Source organism: Ailuropoda melanoleuca, chromosome 13 (assembly GCF_002007445.2).
Source record: "Ailuropoda melanoleuca isolate Jingjing chromosome 13, ASM200744v2, whole genome shotgun sequence".
In the NCBI taxonomy this organism is placed as follows: Eukaryota; Metazoa; Chordata; class Mammalia; order Carnivora; family Ursidae; genus Ailuropoda; species Ailuropoda melanoleuca.
In genome coordinates, this window is record NC_048230.1 from 6,095,911 (window position 1) to 6,116,244 (window position 20,334).

A 20,334-nucleotide genomic window follows, 5' to 3' on the forward strand; every position below is an offset into this window, starting at 1 on the left:
CAAACATTTTCTTTTTAGTATAATCCTATTCACAGACACTGTGGTTAATGAACTGCCATATTCTGTAACTTTTGTTTATAGGAACAAGGAAAAGTTTTGATCACTTGATATCAGACACAAAGGCTCCTAAAAGGCAAGAAATGGAATCAGGGATCACAACACCCCCCAAAATGAGGAGAGTAGCAGAAACTGATTATGAAATGGGTGAGAAACAGAGTTAATAATTGATCTAGATCATTGAAAATAAGGTGGGAGAGCCATATTTGCTTTCCAGCCATTTCTTAGAATCTTTAGGATGAAATGTAGACGCATTTGCGTTTTTTCAGAAGATAAGCTGTGCAGTCCTTAAAATGAAAGTTATCCTGAAACCTGTATAAAAAGTAATCATATATATGATATACAGCATTGTAAACAGCCAGCTAGAACTTTTGTATAGGTGACTATTAATTCTGTATGATGTTTGTGTTGCTGTTTTAAGTGCCTACTAGAAAGCTATTTAATTTTAGAAGTAACATTAAAATATGTTAGGTGAAGTGGTGTCTAGCGTATATGTTGGGTTACTACAGCTGATCGTCTTAACCCGTATCTTACTGCAGAAACTCAGAGGATTTCCTCATCACAACAACACCCACATTTACGCAAAGTTTCAGTGTCCGAATCAAATGTTCTCTTGGATGAAGAAGTACTTACTGATCCGAAGATCCAAGCACTTCTTCTTACTGTTCTGGTAAAGTTTTTGCCTTTTGGTGGTGGTGTGGGGGAGGGGGGCTGCCCTCAAGTTTTTATTCCAGTCTACTCTTAGGAGGCCCTTAGATATTAAAAACATGAAACGAAGATTATCTTCTGCTTCTCATCAGAACATAGAACTCAGCCACAAGATAAAATGTGTTTTGTTGACTTTTTCGCCCTTCGGCAGGCGACGCTGGTAAAATACACCACAGATGAGTTTGATCAGCGAATTCTTTATGAATACTTAGCGGAAGCCAGTGTTGTTTTCCCCAAGGTCTTTCCTGTCGTGTAAGTATCTCCTGTTTGTGTTTAACTTCTGTATCTGTCTTGAAGTTGTATGTTTTATAAAAGCTTAGGAAAAATATCATCCAATAATGTTCCCTGGTTGTGGAGAGGGGAATGTGAGACAGTATGATACAGGTTTTAGCTTAGAGACAGTGGGTTTAGTGGGGCCTAGACTAGTTTTGGCCTGTTAGGGAAAAAAACATCTTTTTATTTTGTTGGTTTTCTTTTCTTTTTTCTTTTCTTTTTTTTTTTTTTTAGATTTTATTTATTTATTTGAGAGAGGGAGAGAGAGCATGAGCAGGGGGAGGGGCAGAGGAAGAAGCTGGCTCCCCGCTGAGCAGGAAGCCCCTTGCAGGGCTTGATCCCAGGACCCTGGGATCATGACCTGAGCTGAAGGCAGCCGCTTAACCACCTGAGCCACCCAGGCGCCTCCTCTTGCTGATTTTCTTTAGTGCTTCATGGTGATGAGCATTGTTCATTTCCTTACTTAGGAGCAAACCACTCACTAGACACTGTATGTACCTGTTTTGGTTTCTTTTTTGGTAGAGCTTTTGTATTTATCCACAGCTGAGTGAAAACAAAAAAAATCTTCTATGTCAGAGATGAATTTTATTCTCTCTTAAGAGCTAAGATCATATTAGCCTCAAATTATTGAAATCTCAGTAACCCAAAGAAACCTGAGAAATCCTGTTCCTGATATGGGCCTTCTATGTGGTATCATTATTTCCTTATTTTTGTTTGATCTCCTTTTAGAATTTTGGAATTTTATATAGTTGGCTCTGGGTTATTTCTATTAATGCAGCACAGCCAGGTTAGACATAGTTAATTTCCTCTGAATTTTGAATTAGATCAAATATTCCACACCTCCACACCAATTTTGCTTTCCTTAACCGATCTGATTCAGCACTTATTAAGCATTGATTGATTGATATTAAATTTAGTTTTAACTCCCTGGGTACATACCAACAGTCAGCAGAAAAAAATGGTCCTAAAACATACCAAGTGACAGAAGCCAACCTTATCTTGAGCAAAGAGTCACCATATATAATAAAAATGGGTATGTGACAGTACTAGTTGGTTGTTTTTACCATGTTTTTCTTGATGATTAAAAATAACAAAAAAGGGGTACCTAGGTGGCTCAGTGGATTAAGTGCTAGACTCTTGATTTCAGCTCAGGGTCATGAGACCAAGCCCTGTGTCAATCAGGCTCTGTGCTTGTCCCTCTCTCTCTGCTCCTCCCCCTGCTCTCTCACTCACTCTCTCTCAAATAAATAAATAAATAAATATTTTTAAAAAATAAGAATTAAAAAATAAGAACAACAAAAAAAGGATAGACCAAAAAAATAAATTCATACATTTATTTATACAAAATTTGAAAAAGCACCAGAAAGTAAAAAACATTCCTCTCCCTTCATTTTTATCACATTGTTCTGGGGAATATATGACATTTTCCGGTGTATATTTTCCATTTAATTTTCCTTTAAAATGTTCTTGTGTTTACTTGTTGTTTGTTTGTTTTTGTTTAGGCACAATTTATTGGACTCAAAGATCAACACCCTGTTGTCATTGTGCCAAGATCCAAATTTGTTAAATCCAATTCATGGAATCGTGCAGAGCGTGGTGTACCATGAAGAATCCCCACCACAGTACCAAACATCTTACCTACAAAGTAAATCAGTGTCTCGGGAGGAGGCTGGTTGGTGAACTTGCTAGTGTGTCACTGTTACAGAATGCACCCACCAAAGGATTTTTTATAAGGGATAGGCTTGTTCATATTTCTCTCTCCATATGCCATTTTTTAGTCTTTTCATTATATGTTCAATTAGTAACCGGTTTACAACTTCTTAAGATTAAAATATGGTTTTATACTGAGTATGGTTTTATACTGAGTGAGTTTTAGTCTACTCTGACATTCATTCTGACAAAATGTTTTCAATGTGCGTGTAAGTTTTAAATGTCATCAGCCATATAACTTATTTAATTTCTGTTAAGATTAAGAGTGTCGTGCTTATTATAAGAATAACATTCGATTCGTTGCAGGTTTTGGTTTTAATGGCTTGTGGCGGTTTGCAGGACCCTTTTCAAAGGTAAGAAAATCTGTTTTTCTCTATTGACAAAATGGAAGTTATTCATATTAGTGTGCGTGCTTTAAGAACACACAGTATGCTGAAAACCAGAATGATGATTCACGATAAACACATAATGTTATTTTTATAAAATGTTTTCCACCACAAGATTCTTTCTAAGAGGCAGCACCTTTAATAGGTTCATATATCAGTTTTTACAAAAACAACTCCGTTCAGTTTATGCTTGACCCTTCAGAAGGGTATGATAAACCTCTGTAAAGTTTTTGGCTCTCAGTCACTTGTGTGTTTGATGATCATAATGCATACACTTAAGTATCTTGTAATTAGGAAGGAGCATGACCTATGGTTAAAATCTACCTCATGACCCAAAACTAATATAATGTTATATGTCAAATCTCAGTTTTTTAAAAAAACTACATAATGAAAAAAAATTTCCTCATGAAAACATTTTTCCTTCCAGCCTATTGGATTAGATTCAGTTTTATCCAGAATATATCCTTATTTGTTCCTGTGCATTTTTTTCTTTGATTGGCATTAGTTGATATAGTGCTACAGAAATGTGTTTTTAATTATTCTCTCTATATATGGTCCCTCCAGATGGATTGAGATTCCTTGAAGGCAGGACTTCTGTTTCTTCCCCCCACAGTTCCCTTAGTGTTCTAGATACAGGGGTGCTAATCCAAGGTGAATTATCTAAATCTTATTCTAGTTTTAAGAGTTAGGTATTTCGTTTTTTATTTTGTTCAGTTATTACTGAATATCTCTTGATATACAAAGGCTGTCATTTAAAAAATGGGCCTGAATTCCTAGAAATGAAGTATATCTTGCCGGAAGGTTAGTATTTGATTGCCAGTGACCCTCTGCCCCCGCAGTGGTCGGTTGAGTCTCTAACTGGTAGCTGGCATGATGATCCTCCACTCATTTTCTCCGTTTTGGAAAATCGACTACATGTCATTGCTGATGGTTTTATTGGCTCGGGATTAATTCAGCCTTTGCCTCTGTGTGGCTCTTAGTAATTGCAGGTTCATCTGGAAGCTGTAGGTGTCAGCTGAAGAGTTCCCGGTTCTAAGTCCCATGGTAGTCTAGAAATACTACGCCACCCCCTTTTTCAATGCTCTCTAGTACAAAAGAAGAAAAATAGTACATTAAGCCCAAACAAAAATTGAGTTAATCTTTTTTGGCTTCAAAGGGGATTTACAGAAAAAAAGAATGGAGCTAAAATAATTTCCTATTTTCCATTACAGCAAACACAAATCCCAGACTATGCTGAGCTTATTGTTAAGTTTCTTGATGCCTTGATTGACACGTATTTGCCTGGAATTGATGAAGAAACCAGTGAGGAGTCCCTCCTGACACCCACTTCTCCTTATCCTCCTGCAGTGCAGAGCCAGCTTAGTATTACTGCTAACCTTAACCTTTCTAATTCCATGACCTCACTTGCAACTTCCCAGCATTCCCCAGGTTAGTAAATGTCATCTTTATATAAATTTGAGCAATAATATTCATATACCACCACCAGGACTTCCCTTGTTATCAGGTTATAGTAGATTTTGCTCCTTTTTATCATGAGGTTCATCTTACATTTCTTCTTTACCTTATAGCTGACTTGAATTTTGTTATTCTATAAAGCTTTCTACCTTCAAACAGTTACTCATAAGATAGTGAAATGTTTAGAGTGTTCATATAGTGTTCTAAGGTTGATAAGTATTTAGAGCTTGGGCAGGAAGAGCAGCGTCTAAGGTACCTTTCCCTGGAAGTGAAGAGAATTAGAATTCCTTTACTAGATATACTAGCCTTGCCCTAAGGGCTTCCATGTCTCTGATACACAAAGTACGGTAGTACCCCATGTCCCTCTTGCCAGCCACAATTCAACCATCCAGAGACCAACCTGAAAATCTAGGAAAATCAACAACCAGAGAAACGTCATCTCAAGAAAATAACATCTTAAAGCACATAAGCATATGCCACAGAGTCAGTCTTAGCTCCACATGGGAGAAGTATGCCAGTGCCAGTGGAGCTGAGAGGTGGATACACTGAGAAATAATAGCAAACAGCCTGAGCAGGCCTGAGATGCACAAGATGGNTGCATATGCCACAGAGTCAGTCTTAGCTCCACATGGGAGAAGTATGCCAGTGCCACGTGGAGCTGAGAGGTGGATACACTGAGAAATAATAGCAAACAGCCTGAGCAGGCCTGAGATGCACAAGATGGCAGAAATGGCAAACCTGTAGACTTCTGGGCTCATTCAGTGTCACAGTGAATGGTTTCCTACAACTCTGGTCGACCCTAGAGGTGTGTTATTCATTGAAGAACTGACGCCATTTTGTGTGATGATGACAGCAGGTAGTGAGGGAAAGCTTCCATGTGGTCATGTTTTCCATTCAGAGTGATACCCTTCTAAAATGGTGACAATTTTTAAAAAGTTTTGTGTTTAAAGTTCCATTATCTGAAAATTTTACTTATGAAGCACCGACGTATAGTTACTGTACATCATTCCTTTTTAGGTGTTAGCATGGATTTTTTTTTTAAAAGCCTAGTGATGTATTACAACTGTTTTGTGGTGTTCAAGACACATGAATAGAATCCCTGTTTTATAATCCCAGTTTTGCTTGAATATTTAAACATACTTAGTTTTGAAGACCTGAAGAACTTGGCAAATATAATATCCAATTCATATTACAAACCATTGTATTAAATTAACTATATTCATCTATTAAGCTTTGGTCAGCAGAGGAAACAAATTGTTTGGTTCAGCATTTATCTATCAATCCTCTTACCACACCTAGTCAGATTCTTTTTTTCCTCCAAGAAATAAGAGAAATCTGGACAATGTCTCTTCCACATAGAACCATGTCCGTTTACCCTCTGTCACTTATTCCCTAGGACAATGTTTCTCCAACTATGACCCCAGACCAGCATCAGCATCATTTGGGAGCTCACTAGAATGCAGATACTAGAGCCCCACCCCAGACCTCTTGCATAAGAAACTCCAAGAGTGGGGCCAGCCAGCAGTCTGTTTTAATAAACACTACAGGTGATTCTTACACATGCTAGAGTGTGAGAAACACTGCCTGAGGGTATGCTTGTGGTCTTGCCCCATTATCAGCGTTTCAACCATTAAAGGCAGGGAAAAAATTAAAATGTACTTTCTTCTAGATATTGCAGCTACTGAACTCTCCCCCACCACTGCACGATACCCCCCCCCACCTCCAAATCTTAGCATTTTAGAGCTAAGGAGGACTGTAGAGATCATTTTGTTCTAGGCTCACCATGTCAAGGGTGATGGGGAAACTGGGGTTTAGAAGAGCTAAGGTAATTGCTTTATCACACAGTCCTTATCCAGAACCGGGGCCAGTGCTCTTCCTACAGCATTCATTGCCTCGCATATCTGTGATCTGTCCATCAGCTTTCTTCCCTCCCTTTGTGTCCCTGTTTCTTTCATTTATTTGTTTATGTATTGCTGTCTCATTACTTCCATCTGCCTTACCCTAAGTCCACCACTCCTTTTTTCCATATAGCTCTCTGTTTTCTGAATTACTTATTCTTTATAATGTTAATGACAATTAGAAAATTCATAGACTCTATCTATATTTGCCCTCTTATTTTTAAAGTTTGGTTTATTTTGATCGAACTTTTGCCTCTTGGGCTACTGAAGTGGTGTTAAACCTGTCAAAATGATTACTTGTTTCTATATTAACTTTTTTTTTTTTAAACACCCAGACTAATTGTTAGAGAGATTTCTGCCCATCTTTGCCCACTAACGGAGACCATAAAATAACTAGGTTAAAAACAAAGGTAGCAGTACAGGTCCCCCTACTAGTTCATTAATTGCTTATATCCTGTGTTGGTTGTTTTAAAAAAGAGTCCTATCCTGTAACCTCTTATTTAGAATTGTTTCTAAAAATCAGAAAATTGTGTATGTGGTTTTGGTTACAGTTTTATACCAATAGTGTCACTTTTTGTAGTTCTTCAGATGGCTGCTTGAATAGACGACCACAGCCTGGAAGCCTTTGACTATTCTCAGAGCAAACTGAAGCTTTAAAAGCAGTAGAATTAATTAAGTAGAATCATGGTGTTCAGCATTTTCTGGCTTTGAATTGAAAATTGTGTGTCCTTGGTTTGCCAGATTATTTTACTACATGTTTTTGGAAAAAGGTTTATCTTTTCAACAGTGACTTCACTTTCTATGAAACAAACCCATTTGTATCTCTAAATTGTGGGCTCATCTCCATGAAAGGATCCTGATTTATCTATGTATCTAATTACTGTGCTTTTGCCATTTGCTGTTACAGAATACCTCTTTAAGAGTTAATTCTTCATTTATAATTAGGTATACTGCTTTGTAGCTTTAGCCGCATGTAATCTTATATTCCTGAATTCTTTATGGAGCTGAATTTGCTGATATCAAAGGGCTGAAAGAAATGATCAATCTTATTCGGATTCTCAACTCAGCCTAGCATTTCAGCTTTGCTGTTTGGCTGTATAAAAATCAAAATAGGTTCCTGTCTCCACTCCCATCAGCCAAGTCCCAAGCAGAAGTATTTATTTATTTACTTACTTGCTTGCTTATTTATTTTTAAAGATTTTATTTATTTAGAAAGCACGTAAGCAGGGGGAGGGGCAGACGGAGAGGGAGGGAGAAAGCAGACCCCCAGCTGAGTGTGGAGCCCGTCGCAAGGCCTCCATTCTGTGACCTCAAGACCATGACCTGAGCCGAAACCAGGAGTAAGATACCCAACCAACTGAGCCACCCAGGCACTCCCCAAGCAGAAGTATTTAAAGAAATTTCATGTCACGCCCTGAAATGGAGCACAAATGTGGCTTGCCGTCAGATTACCAACATTAATCTGGGCCCAGTCTCTCTCAAGGTTTAAGAGGCTGAAAACTCTCTTGCCCTGTGTCGAAAAGCAGAAGTCACTGATCTGCATAGAGCTCAGCTCTTTGCTGCAGACTTTCCTTGTCAATGCAAGACTCTGCTTTCTAGATCTTTGGTACTTAGCAGGATCAGCCACTAAGCTGTATTTTCTTTTTGGTCACCAACCAGCATTCTCTGCTGTCAAATCAGCTAGATAAGAGATTCATGAACTCCCTCCCACTCCCAAGCATTAAACCTTAATTAAATAAAGTATTACTTTATTTTTGGGGGGTAATTCATCAGCCACCAGCTTTTGAGGAAGTATTGGTCACTTATATAAAGCAATTGTCTCTGAAAATGCATTCTTCCTGACAGATTATCATAGCTCACTTGTCTATCCCCTTAGCACAAGGAGGATTATTTTCTAAATCTGTATCTTAAAATGTGTAGATGATGGTCTTCTGACTCCCCCCCTAGTTGAAATTGAACGTGGCATCAGTGGAGCTGTCGGTGGAGTTCAGTACATGTAAAATTGTATTAACCTTTTAGCCAAATGAACATAAAACTCTGCCTCTTCAGATTTTCCCAAATGTCACTAAGAGAACCTTGAAGAGAATCCATAAAATTTACTCTCTGACATATAAGAATATTCCAAATTGGTTTTGTAGTCCCCCGTTAGGTCCAGGATAGCTGAGCTATCCTGACATGAATGGAAGAACCAGGATTAGAGCTAGAAAAACCAAGCTATCCACTTAAAAATGCTGTGTGTGTGGGGGGGGGGGCTCTCGCTTGCTTAAGCCCAAGCCATGAGTGGTCCTCTTAGGTAATGAGCAGAGAAGCCTTTTTAAAACCATAGCTCTGAATGCTGTATCATGTTCTCAGCTGCAGTCTCCCTGCATCCTCTTTACGTGTGGAAGAGCAAGTACGCTAGAAATAAAAATCCAGACAGAATTATATGGACTTAGTACTCATTAGGAAATTCAGTAGATCCACTTCCAGTGTATTAAATTTTAATACTCTGCCAAGGTGTCCTGATGATCTTCACACTGTAATTTAATTCAGTAAACAATTGAACACCCATTTTGTAGGTGTACACGAGGTAATCTGGGACACTTTAAGATGAGAGAGACCCTGGTCACCAAAGACTTGACAGTTTTTGCCTGTGGATCTCAGTATTGGGTTTTGAGCTAAAGTTTTACTTCCTTCTGACAAATTCTACGTGTACACAAGTTCTTTGATTTTAAGTGCAAGATCAATAGGACAGTGCTCTGTAGAACATAACCAGAATTCCAGATATTTACCCTACAGAGATTCATCGTTTACTGTATGCGAGGAGCTCTTTTAGACCGAGGGAAGAGGAGGAGCGGGTAGCGCACGATACCTGCCCTCAGATGGAGTTCAGGGTACGAGGGGAAGGTGTGCACAGAGAACTATCCTGACCTCCTTTGTGCGGCTTGTTGTGTTGTACTTTGTATTATAGATCAAAGGGACACAAGTTTGGAAGACTCAGGTCTTTTATCACGTATTTTGGACCTCAAAAAATGGGAGGTGTGTATAATAATTTTTTGAACAAAATAACCATGTGATCTACTTTAAATGTTTTTTACTAGGAAAAAAAAATCTTTCCCCCCTTTGATCATTTATTTTACTGTTAGTATTGGAGGATCAATTTTTTTAGAGCAAAAACCTGTTCAGCTGAGCTTTTTTTGTTTTGTTTTTTTAAATTCATCTCTTCCACTTTANAATCTTTCCCCCCTTTGATCATTTATTTTACTGTTAGTATTGGAGGATCAAGTTTTTTAGAGCAAAAACCTGTTCAGCTGAGCTTTTTTTGTTTTGTTTTTTTAAATTCATCTCTTCCACTTTATTTTGGGACTGTGTCCAAGCCCGTCAGTTATTCACTCACTCTGCTTCTTAAAGGTAGCCCTTCCCCCCGCTGGGAGTCTGGGTGAATCAGCTGGGAGCAGTGACAGCTGTGTGCACAGTGGTAGTGCGTCAGAACCGTTTCTCTACGTGTAGACTCAGTTCTGAGTAACACTCCTGATACGTTCCTCAGGTTTCACATGTCTCCCTCTTAGAAGAAACCTACAGGCCTCTCTTTGAAGACTCCTTACAATCTCTGAAACAAACTAAGGTTTTGGGGACTGCATATGGTATCCCCAGACCTTCGTTTGGTACTTTCTTAATATTTCTCCATCTTTTTCTGTGTTATTATTACCCTGTATTTAAGGGAGAAAAAGTATTTTAAACTGAGCAATTGCTTGGTGTCATTTCTGCTGATTTTTCATTTAATTTTTTTAGTTTAATTCTTGACTTAAAATTCTTAATTCTAAAGAAGGTGGTAAAAACACATTTATCTGTAAAATTGTAAGTTCTGACATTTATTTACAGAGTGTAATATGTAGGAAATTAATGGTCAGAGTTCAAGAATTCAAAACAGATTTCTTCTGAAAACCAGGGAACATAATAATTGTCCAATAGCTACTCGTATTTCACCCTTTTAAAAAATCATGTGGACATCACTTCCTTTTGTTTTTCCTTCCGTCCTGTGTCCGTGAAGCTTCTCTGCCTTGCTCTAAGTCAGCAGTTTTCATGCAGCTGTCCCCTCATCAAGGTACTCTCTCCTTCCGCCATCTCTGCACGGAATGCCGCTTCCCCCGCGCTCGTCCCGAGCACGTGGCATGAGACTTCACTCACAGAGCCCTGTCGGCACAGTTTGGCTTAGCACCTGAGGCACTTGTAAACCCACCGCTTTGAGGTCTGGTGCTCGCCGGCCCTGCGCGGCCATGCATCCTGTGTCCGTGAACGAGCTGCTTCCACTCCTCCGAGAGAACATGCAGTCCCAGCCCCGGGCGAACAAGGCCGGTGAACAGGAAACCCGAGGGAGAGTTAATAGGGAAAGGAGGGTATGTGGTTTGGGGAAGAGTTTTTAGCTTAGGAAATACTTGTTTTCCCCCAGCATAAATCCGATCCCAGTATTTCCTTAGAATTTAAAGCTGGCTGTGTACTCTGTCACCTGTGTGTAAAAACAGGAATATGGTCTTGAGTAAGCTCTAAGGACTGAGAAGAAAAATGCAGTACACTTACATCTAATTTATAAAAGCTGCCTTGTATTCTTTTACTCCTCTGCAACTATTATACAAAAAGAAGTTGGCAACTGATGAAAGTACATTAAAAGTTTTGTTAATTCTTATAGTTACAGTTTTGTGTATCTAGCTTAAAATACAAATACTTCTAAACACATATTAACATGTCCCCACGAGGGTATTTGCTGTACCATTAGAATAAGCTATGGTTACCTTTTCTTCTAAAAGATTTATTATATTTTGTGCTTGTTTACATTAGCTTCGGTGCACATCCTAGTGTGAAATTCAAGTACTGTGCATTTGTTCTAATACTCCTCTCAGTATGTCGCTTGGTCTTTTTTATTTCGGGTATTAGGAGCATCTTGATTTGGGTAGTAATTATTTTATCTATGTGCAGAAAGTCTTCACATGGGTTATCTTATCTGAGTGTTCTAACAATCCTTTGAAAGAGGCACATCTACTCTTATCCGTAATTGACAGATTAAGAACTAAAACCAAATTAGGGTCTGGTCCCACCAAGACTCAATCCTGGGTCTTCTGACATGTTTGCATCATTGTATGTAAAATGAGCCCTCCGATGTGTTTGCCTTCTCATGTATGTCATAAGGGTTTTCTGACGGGCTTGCCGTCGTCTAGATGTAGTCAACTGAGCAACGCAGAGTCGGGTAACCCACCGGAGCTGCCTTGCGGGTGCTGTGAGATTTGAGTCATTTGTCTTTTTTGTGGAGTGTGACTTTTTTTGTTTTGTGACTTCTCACAAATCACCTAATCCATTTGTCTTCAGCTTCTCAAGAACTGAGAGGGATTCTATCCTTTTATTATTTCATGAAAGTATCAGGTTCCAGTTTGGGAAAGCCATTTTGGTGCTTAAAAATTAGGTGAAATTTTAAAATGAAGTGTTTTATTTTTCGTCAGGCTGGATCTATCCCTAGTTGTCAAAATAAATAAGCCCTGATACCTGCCTTCAAGGAACTCATGTTCGAGCAGAGGAGATAGACATACAACTTCAATTAACTTTCATGCACTCTAATCATTTTTCCCACTTGATTTACTAAATTCGGGCCAATAACACTTTTTATTTAGGATTTCATCTTTATCTGGAACCACCACAATTCACTAAAGCATAGTGCTTAGTAAGGCACTGCTGTAGAGAGTTCCAGCTTCTTCTGTCCTGCATGTTTGTAACTGACTTAAAATACAAATACTTCTAAACATGTTTGACCACAGCCTCTGTGGGAGAATTTAAACTAGGAAATCTGGACCACAAAAGTTTTTACCTTTGTTTCATTCAGATGGTGGCTTCAGGGTTTCCTTTCCATCACCTCATGGGTTTTTTTGTTTTTTGTTTTTTGGGGTTTTTTTTGCTTTTGTGCCCACTGAGGGTCAGAAGGGTGAGCCAGTGCTGAGGGGCCTAAGAGAGACCAGAGTGCAAAGCCTCGGAGAGGCAACACCAGGGTCTGCTCCCTAATTCAAAATATAGCCCATGCCAGTGCAGGGTGAATTCTGTCTGCATTTGAGCAGTCTGGCTGACCATTGGAGAGTTCTTCCTATGGACTGCTAAGACCAGCTCCTTCACTAGCGTCTTAGAGAGGTTTCTAGATTTCACTGTGGAGGGCAAAATGAAGGACTGCTGCCAAAATTCTCAAACGTGCTAATTATGCTTGGAAACAGAAATGGCAGAACCCGATACCGTGATCACTGCTTCTTACTAACTTGGCTTCTCCAAGATCCTGTACCTTGGTATAAATACAATGCATTTTTAATTGATTTTTTTTCTTAAAAATGACCCTCCACGATGTTTATGTCAGCTTCCCCTTTGATCTTTAAAGTAAAACAGCTTTTCTCTGAAGTTGGGAATCAGTTATGCCCCCGTTACCTGTCTGTGGGTTATAGAGTTGGGTCACTGAGTAGGCAGAAAACACACATACAAAAACAAGAATTGAGATGAAAATTAATTTGAGAGTGGAAGTAGGACATCAGCCTCTCACATAGCATGGAAGCTTTTGGCCATGAGTAATGGGACTAAGTTGGTGATACTTTAATGTTTTTTTACCAAAAGGAACACATGCTCATGAGGAAAACAGTTAGAAAATTCAGAAGAATGGAAGAAAAAAATCACCCATGATCCCACCGCTCTAAGATAATCACTGTTTATTAACATTTTAGTACATCATCTTCTGGTGTCTTTTCTTTACATAGTAGAGGTACTCATGTGTAACACTTTATACCTTGCTTTCTATCCTTAAAATTTAACAGGGAATAAATAAGGCTTTTAAAATTTTATTTAGAGGTCTGAAGGTTACTTGCTTAACAGAAAGTAGAATATCCTTCGTATTTCTTTGAAGAAATCTTCACCTGGTGACTTAATCTATGTGACCCCAACTTCTGTAACTTTAATTCTTAAGAATATCAGTGGGCAGCAGGCCCTGGTCCTCAAACAAAAGCATGGCCGCCTTGCAGTGTAATGACTGCTTTCTCTCCAGAGCAAGTGGAGTGTCTTGCGGTGGCAAGGCCATGTCACAGGTGGGCACACTAGAACAAGCCCAGGGTGGCAGATTGCTGGCAGAGAGCCACAGGCCCTCCTCATGGTGGTCCACACTGGGCTCCTCCTGATGGCTGTCTCCTAGTTGTTTCCGGCCCTTGTTTTTTTTAAATCCTAGGTTTGCCTCAATCTTATTTCCTATCAAAGATAAGAACCCACATAAGGAACTGTGGACTCAAACTCATAGGCCACGTGCAGATTTAAGGAAATGGAAAGTTAGGTGCACTTAAGTTCATGATAATTTCAGATGGAGGAAGCTAAATAAAAGATTTCAGGGGGTCTTTTCCACTCAAAATACAGCACCACATCCTGGAGATCAGGGGTTGCATGCTTTTGGGCTCTGAATTACAATGATCACATTTAAAAATGGAAGCATTCAGTTCAACCAATATTTACTGAAAAAGATACCAACTAGATCTTACCAGAAAATGAAAATGAATAATAAATGATCTTTGCTTTCCTAGGTGCTTTTTACTCTGGTAGAGGAAATAAGATGCATACGCAAGTTGTGGTAGCAGAGGCAGAACGTAAGAAATGTAAATGCCACGTAGGAGCAGGGAGAGAAGAAGAGAGGCAGCAGAATGCATGGTGAAGGAAGTGGAGATGAGGCACAATGGGTCGAATTTATCTTGTGGAGCCAGGCAAGGCAGCGGAGAGAGCCTGCGCAAACCGCGGAGTTCAGGGCACACTGGAGGGGGTGGGCAGCCTCCTTTCAGTTTTGTTATTTTCTTTAAAAAAAGTCACTCCGGAAAGGATGCAGATACATAGGCAGAAGAGAATAAAAGTCATCCAGAATTCTCTTAGCCAGAGAAAAGTTCTGCGAACACTGTGATGTCCTTTCTTGCATTCATCTTCCCGCACATACGACTGGACCAGGGCGGATTGGAGATGCCGGTCCACCGTGCTCAGCTCCGAGAGCTGCGGCGGACGTGCTTCAGCTGTATCCAGACCCCTAGCGCAGCGCACTGTGGCACAAAGGAGCGCTCACAGATGCCCAGTGTTCCTTCGATAAGTTCCGCACAGCAAACCTTTATTGAGCCTGTGGAAACCTGGCAGCGTGCCTCCAGATGCCTGACACTCTGAGTTGAGTGCAAGGCAGAATGTAAATGATGTGGGGCTCCTAGAAGATCGTCCCAAATCCATTTCCTGCTCAGGAGCCAATAAGTAGATGTCTGGATCGGTGTCCATTTTCTATAATATAGAAATGGTGCTTTGTCCAAAAATGAGTATTTTTCCTTTCTCAGATTTCATGTTTATTTTAAAATCCAAATGGTATGATAAGAATAAGGTAAAAATTACCTGAATTAACACCATCCAGAAGTAACAAATTTGGCAGATGTTTTCCCAGCCTTTTTTTTTTTTCCCTTCAAAATTATGGTCATCTTTCTATATCAGTAAATATCAAGCAATACTTTATGTTTTGATATAAATTGCTAAAGTGCTCTCCAGCTTTCTGCTCTCCCACCAGGTTATGCCAGAGGTGGGTATAATCACTAATTATTTTGGTAAATTTTATTGAAGTGTAACTGAAAAGTACACAGATCAAGTTTACAACCTAGTAAACTTTTAAGAAGGAGACACTTAAAAATCCAACATCTGCATCAAGAAACAGAACATTACCAGCACCCCCAAGAAACCACCCACCTGTCCCCTTCCAATCAGTGCTTCCCCGGGGTATCCACTCTTCTGTGACCTGTCTTATTTGCAATCCTTACTAATTGAATGGACAAAAAGTATCTTGTTGTTTTGCTTCTGGTTACTTTTATGAAGTCACTGCTTGGACTATTTCTAAAATTCATGGTAGGGCCCAATTTTTGGAGGTTAAGTCTCCTCCATGGAAGAAATGCATGGCATCTATTTTAGGTGCAGAACATGAAGGGATTTGCCATAGTTGACAACGTTAAAGCAAAGATTCTTCAGCAAAGACCTTTGTCATATGTTATTTTCTCAGTAAATATTGGAGTTTCTTGGGGACAGGCACTATGAATTAAAAAAAAAAAAAGTATCTTCCTTTGTTTGAAATGCCAAATTTCAGTACTTTGTGCAACTGGAGAAGTATATTTGTATAGGAACACCAGCAAGGATATGTGGCTAGAAGCTGACCTCTGCTGGAAGCTTCTGGTATGATGTGGAGGGAAGGAGCCCTAGTCTTCCCTGGTGGCTGCTAGCCTTCGTTCAGCTCAAGCCTGCCTGCCTCTAGCTTTCCCTTGCAACTTCTCCGTTTTTTTTTCTTACGCTGTTTTTTTGCTGTGATAGCAAATTGTGCTTAACAAAACGTGGCGTTTTCTGTGTGGCAAGGTTGTTATAAACATCCTAGCAGTTGACTGTTGAAATGTGCGAAAGCAGTTCACCAGGTTGTGTATCTCGTATACGCATCATGAGATTCAGGCCTGGAGCTTAAATGCAGAGGACGGGGAGTGACTGGCTGCTCTGCTTCTCTCCAGGAATCGACAAGGAGCACGTTGAACTCTCCCCCACCACTGGGCACTGTAACAGTGGACGAACTCGCCACGGATCCGCAAGCCAAGTGCAGAAGCAAAGAAGCGCTGGCAGTTTCAAACGTAATAGCATTAAGAAGATCGTGTGAAGCTTTCTTCCTCTCCTTTTTCAAACAGACTTAACTCACACGGGCTCATCACTAGTGACCCCTCACCACCGTGCTGTGATGCTGCACTTCATGTTTATAATGAGCCCACCCACGTCTGCCATGTTGCCAGATGATCAACTCTTGGAAGCATTGCCTAAATTTAATGCTGCTTTTTCTTTAACTGTTTTTTTCTTCTACTTTTGGTGTGTCTGGTATAAGCAGGTGTTCAGAACAACTGCAAAGAAAGTGGGAGGTCAGGACGCTTGAACTGAGAACATCCCAATTGTGAAAGAGGATGAATTCTCGAATACTGCTACCACTGGCCAGCTATGAAAGCCATTTGCACAGAGCTCTCTGCCTTCTCTGTTTTCCCCTTCTTCATCATACAAAGTAAAGTGTTAGTCTTATTTACACACTTTTCGAGATAGAAGTTTATGGGAGAAATAATACTATAACCCCAGTATGTTTAATCTGACTTTTAGCTGTGGACTTTTTTTTACCTTACGAAACGGAAGGAACCATAGAGGTCAAGCCTCAGTGACTTCACACCATAAAGCCACAGGCAAGGTACTTTGGGGGGTGGAGGGATTTAGTATTTTGTAATGAGTTCTTAAGAAGTACTAACACTTGAGTATTAGCAATAATTACAGGAAAAATAAGCATAACCACGTATATCTTAACATTACCGAATTAAAGCGATGGGTTCTGAGGCCTTATCCAAACTCAGTCATCCAAACTAGTTTATTTTTTTCCTCCATTTGATTATCTTTTAAATATACTAAAAGTTGTTGTTTTTTGTTTTTATAAGCCAAAACTATACTAAGTATAGTAAAATTATGTGTTTTCCCCTCCTTCTCTTCTTTCCTAAATAATTCTGAGCAGGGTAATAATCCGTGAACAAAGTGCTGAAAATTGTTCCTTGAAGGTAATTTTCATAGATGTTTGCATTAGCTCCATAGCAAAATGGAATGGTACGTGACTTTTAGAGTAGCTGATGCTTTTATTTTGTTTAATAATTTTCCCAGAAACACAGAGTATGGTGTATATTATCAAAAATTTCTTCGATAACATGTATTTTAAGTGTCTTGCAATCTTCCCCCTCCCCCCAAAAAAAATCAGGAATCTCTTTAGCAGAACATTTGGGTTCTATATGATAGAATTGCATTTAATCACTGTGAAAGGACTGGTCAGCCTGCATTAGGATGACAATAGGGGACCTTAAGAGTTGCTGCTATACTGAACGGTATGGATTATCATGGTGTTGGAATTTCCATAGCAATGCAGATCCAATTTTTTTGTGGTACCTGCAGTATGCAAAATGATTTGACTTCAGTGAACATAGTACTAGTATCTGGATGTTCCAATTTAGATCTAAACCATATTTATTACAAAAAGATATCATCCCCCTGCTCCCAGGTTCCCTTTGTATGTTACGATGTAATGGCTTTGGGAGGGGAAAAGAAGCCTAGGGGAGGGGGAGCTTCCTGTAGTGCTGTTTCATGAGTGGATTTCAGTAAATTAAACTCCACAGCTAAATCAATAAATAATGGTACATTGAAGTGTTCTGATTTTAATAATATAACACATTTCACATTTATCCACACGGTAACAATGTAATATGTTAATGTAAATAAAATTGCTTTTGATATTCAGAAATAACAAGAATTTAGTTTTTTTAATTTGTTTACAGTCTGGGAAAAGTAAGAACTATTTGCCAAAATAAAAGGAAAAAACTTTAGTATTAGTTGTTATTTTGACGTAGAATTGTTGGAAAATATTGAAGACAGGTGCACTTAACTAAACTTTTGTTTTTAACTATTGTAGAGGCTGCATTAGAGTAGAGAGTTCATAGTAGCAGCTGGGACTGTAGGAGACGCTGAGATGCTGAGACGAGAACTGAGTTTAGAAATAGATCCTTAACGTCCCCATGCCACGCTGCCGTTAGGGCTTGGTTCCCCCTGACCCAGTGCTTCTGAGGAGGTATCGCAACTTCTTGGATCCTGGAATAAAAGGCAGATGTGAGCCTTTAATCATTGTGGTTCCATGTTTTTCCTCTTTGTTGGTTGGTTTGGTGCATGCTGGTGGGTGTTGTTAACGCTCTTTTGCTTCTCCCGTCAAAATAGAGAAACTGCCAAAGGTTTTCTGTTAAAAAATAGTGATGTTTCCATAACAAGTTCTCCAAGGTATGCTATTTCTTAAATTTATTCATTATTTCCCTCTAGTGTAATGGATGGAATGAATTCACTTGAAGTACCTCATGAAATGATCAGCGTTGCACAAATCAAAATTGAGCCTTCTTTGAACTGCAAAAACAGTACATCCTGGAAATTTGAAAACCTACTAAGGTTTAAAATTTACCTTGTTTAGAGAACTTCCGGCTTTTGAGGAAAATCTAGCTTTCCAAGTAACTAAAGTGAACATGAGCTAAGTCTCCCCAATGTGCTTCCCCTGAGAAATGAAACACTCTTTTAGGCCTCATACCATGATCTGCGCGAGAAATCTGAAGTTCAGGGCAGGTTTCCCATTTTGCGTAATCCAACGTAAGTTCTATACATTAGAAGTCATTTATTCGGGATTTGTGGATGTTTCCCCTGATTTTTTTTTTAAAGAGGCAAACATTATTAATTCACGTTTTCGTTGTGCATAACCCACCTGTTTTATCACTGGTGCAGTCCCAGGGGTGGGCCCTTGTTTGCCAACATTGAGAACACGGTTCACTGGCTTTGGGGGAAAGCGGCGAGGCTCTGCCCTTCATCCACTCGACCAACATGTTCATTACTGAGTGCCAGCCCTGTGCCGTCCTGAGCCCGGCGCTGAGGACGCCACGGTGAGCGGTCAGCTGCCACCCACCCCCACAGGGCGGAAGCTGGCAGCCCTCCCTCCCTGCTTAGTGGGCTTTAGGGTTTTTCAGTTTGGCCTGTTGGTTTTCTCATTTTGTTTTACACCCCTCCCAACCCTCCGGGCATAATGAGGCATGTCTTATTCAATGTTATGCAATGGACTTATACAAAAATTCACTCTTCGTGTCAGCCACACAATTTTTTTTAAAGCAGTATATTCACCTGTAAATAGTTTGTGTAAAATTTGACAGAAAAGTATATTTACTACACTGTAAATACATGTGATGATATATTGTATTATTTTGCTTTTTTGTAAAGCAGTTAGTTGCTGTACATGGATAACAAAAATTTGATTATTCTCGTGTTAGTATTGTTAACTTCTTCCTGCGACTGCGTCACATCATTTAAAGAAAGTGCTGTGTATTGTAAACTTACATTGTATATGGTAACTTCCTCTCCTTTCCATCTGGGCCTAGATTCTGGCAATTCCCTCGTCTACGACCTTGTTAATACTGTACGCCAGCAGGAGAGATACTGCCCAACAGTCAGAACCGATCATTGTAGGGGAAGATTGTAGAGCTCCATCTCAGACCACTGTTGTTCCCCACCCTTGTCCTCCCTGTGTATGTACTCCACCCCCCCCTTTTTTAAGTAAAATGTAAATTCAATCTGCTCTAAGATGTGGGGAGTTGTTTAATTTCTTCACATGCCTCAGCTCTGTTTTCTCACTTCCCCCCCGCTCAACTTCTCCCTGATCTTTTGAAACCTCAAAGCCATTTCCTTTCTTTTAAGGATGCCTTGGGTTCTCCTCCCTCCCCCAACCCCTCCGTGGGAAAGACCTATTTCCAGAACCTCTCCAAACCAAAAGTAAAATAATTTTGGTGAAATGTGTAGGGGAGGAAAGAGTTTTCTTCGAGCGTCTTCGGGTCCCTGGCTGGGCCTGAAAATCAAACTGACAAGGACAGCCCAACAGAAGAGAAGCACACAGCCCAGATGCATGCAGCTCACGTTTACGTGACCCAGGAGCCTTCCTAAGAAAATGAAGACCCGGAGAAACCGTTAACCCTGAGCGTTTCTATGCCAGGTCTGATGACGAGTCGGCAGTCGTGAAGGAACCTGATAGGCCCGGGAGGACGAGGTAAGTGTAGCCAACCCCGGGACACTTAGCAAGACCTGCATGTTGCCGTTGTCTTATCTTTGGAGATAAGGATGCTCTTTTTCTGGGCGCTGGGAGGACGCCCCTCACAGGAGGGTTTTCTGTCCTGTTTTCAGGGCAGAAGGGCAGGAGCAAGGTCAGAGTGTGTGCCTCCACCATTTTCTCA

The 20,334-nt window shown here is 39.9% G+C and overlaps 1 protein-coding gene across 1 annotated transcript in view; it reads left to right on the top strand.

Annotated features, from left to right (window-relative positions):
- Positions 1-20,334, top strand: part of NF1 (neurofibromin 1) — a 211,130-nt gene that overhangs the window by 188,511 nt on the left and 2,285 nt on the right. The window contains exons 52-58 of the mRNA XM_034640640.1: positions 82-204; positions 597-727; positions 917-1,017; positions 2,541-2,683; positions 3,055-3,101; positions 4,346-4,562; positions 16,030-20,150. Of these exons, the coding sequence (XP_034496531.1) occupies positions 82-204; positions 597-727; positions 917-1,017; positions 2,541-2,683; positions 3,055-3,101; positions 4,346-4,562; positions 16,030-16,172 (905 nt within the window). The 3' untranslated portion in view covers positions 16,173-20,150. The remainder of the gene's footprint in view (positions 1-81; positions 205-596; positions 728-916; positions 1,018-2,540; positions 2,684-3,054; positions 3,102-4,345; positions 4,563-16,029; positions 20,151-20,334) is intronic.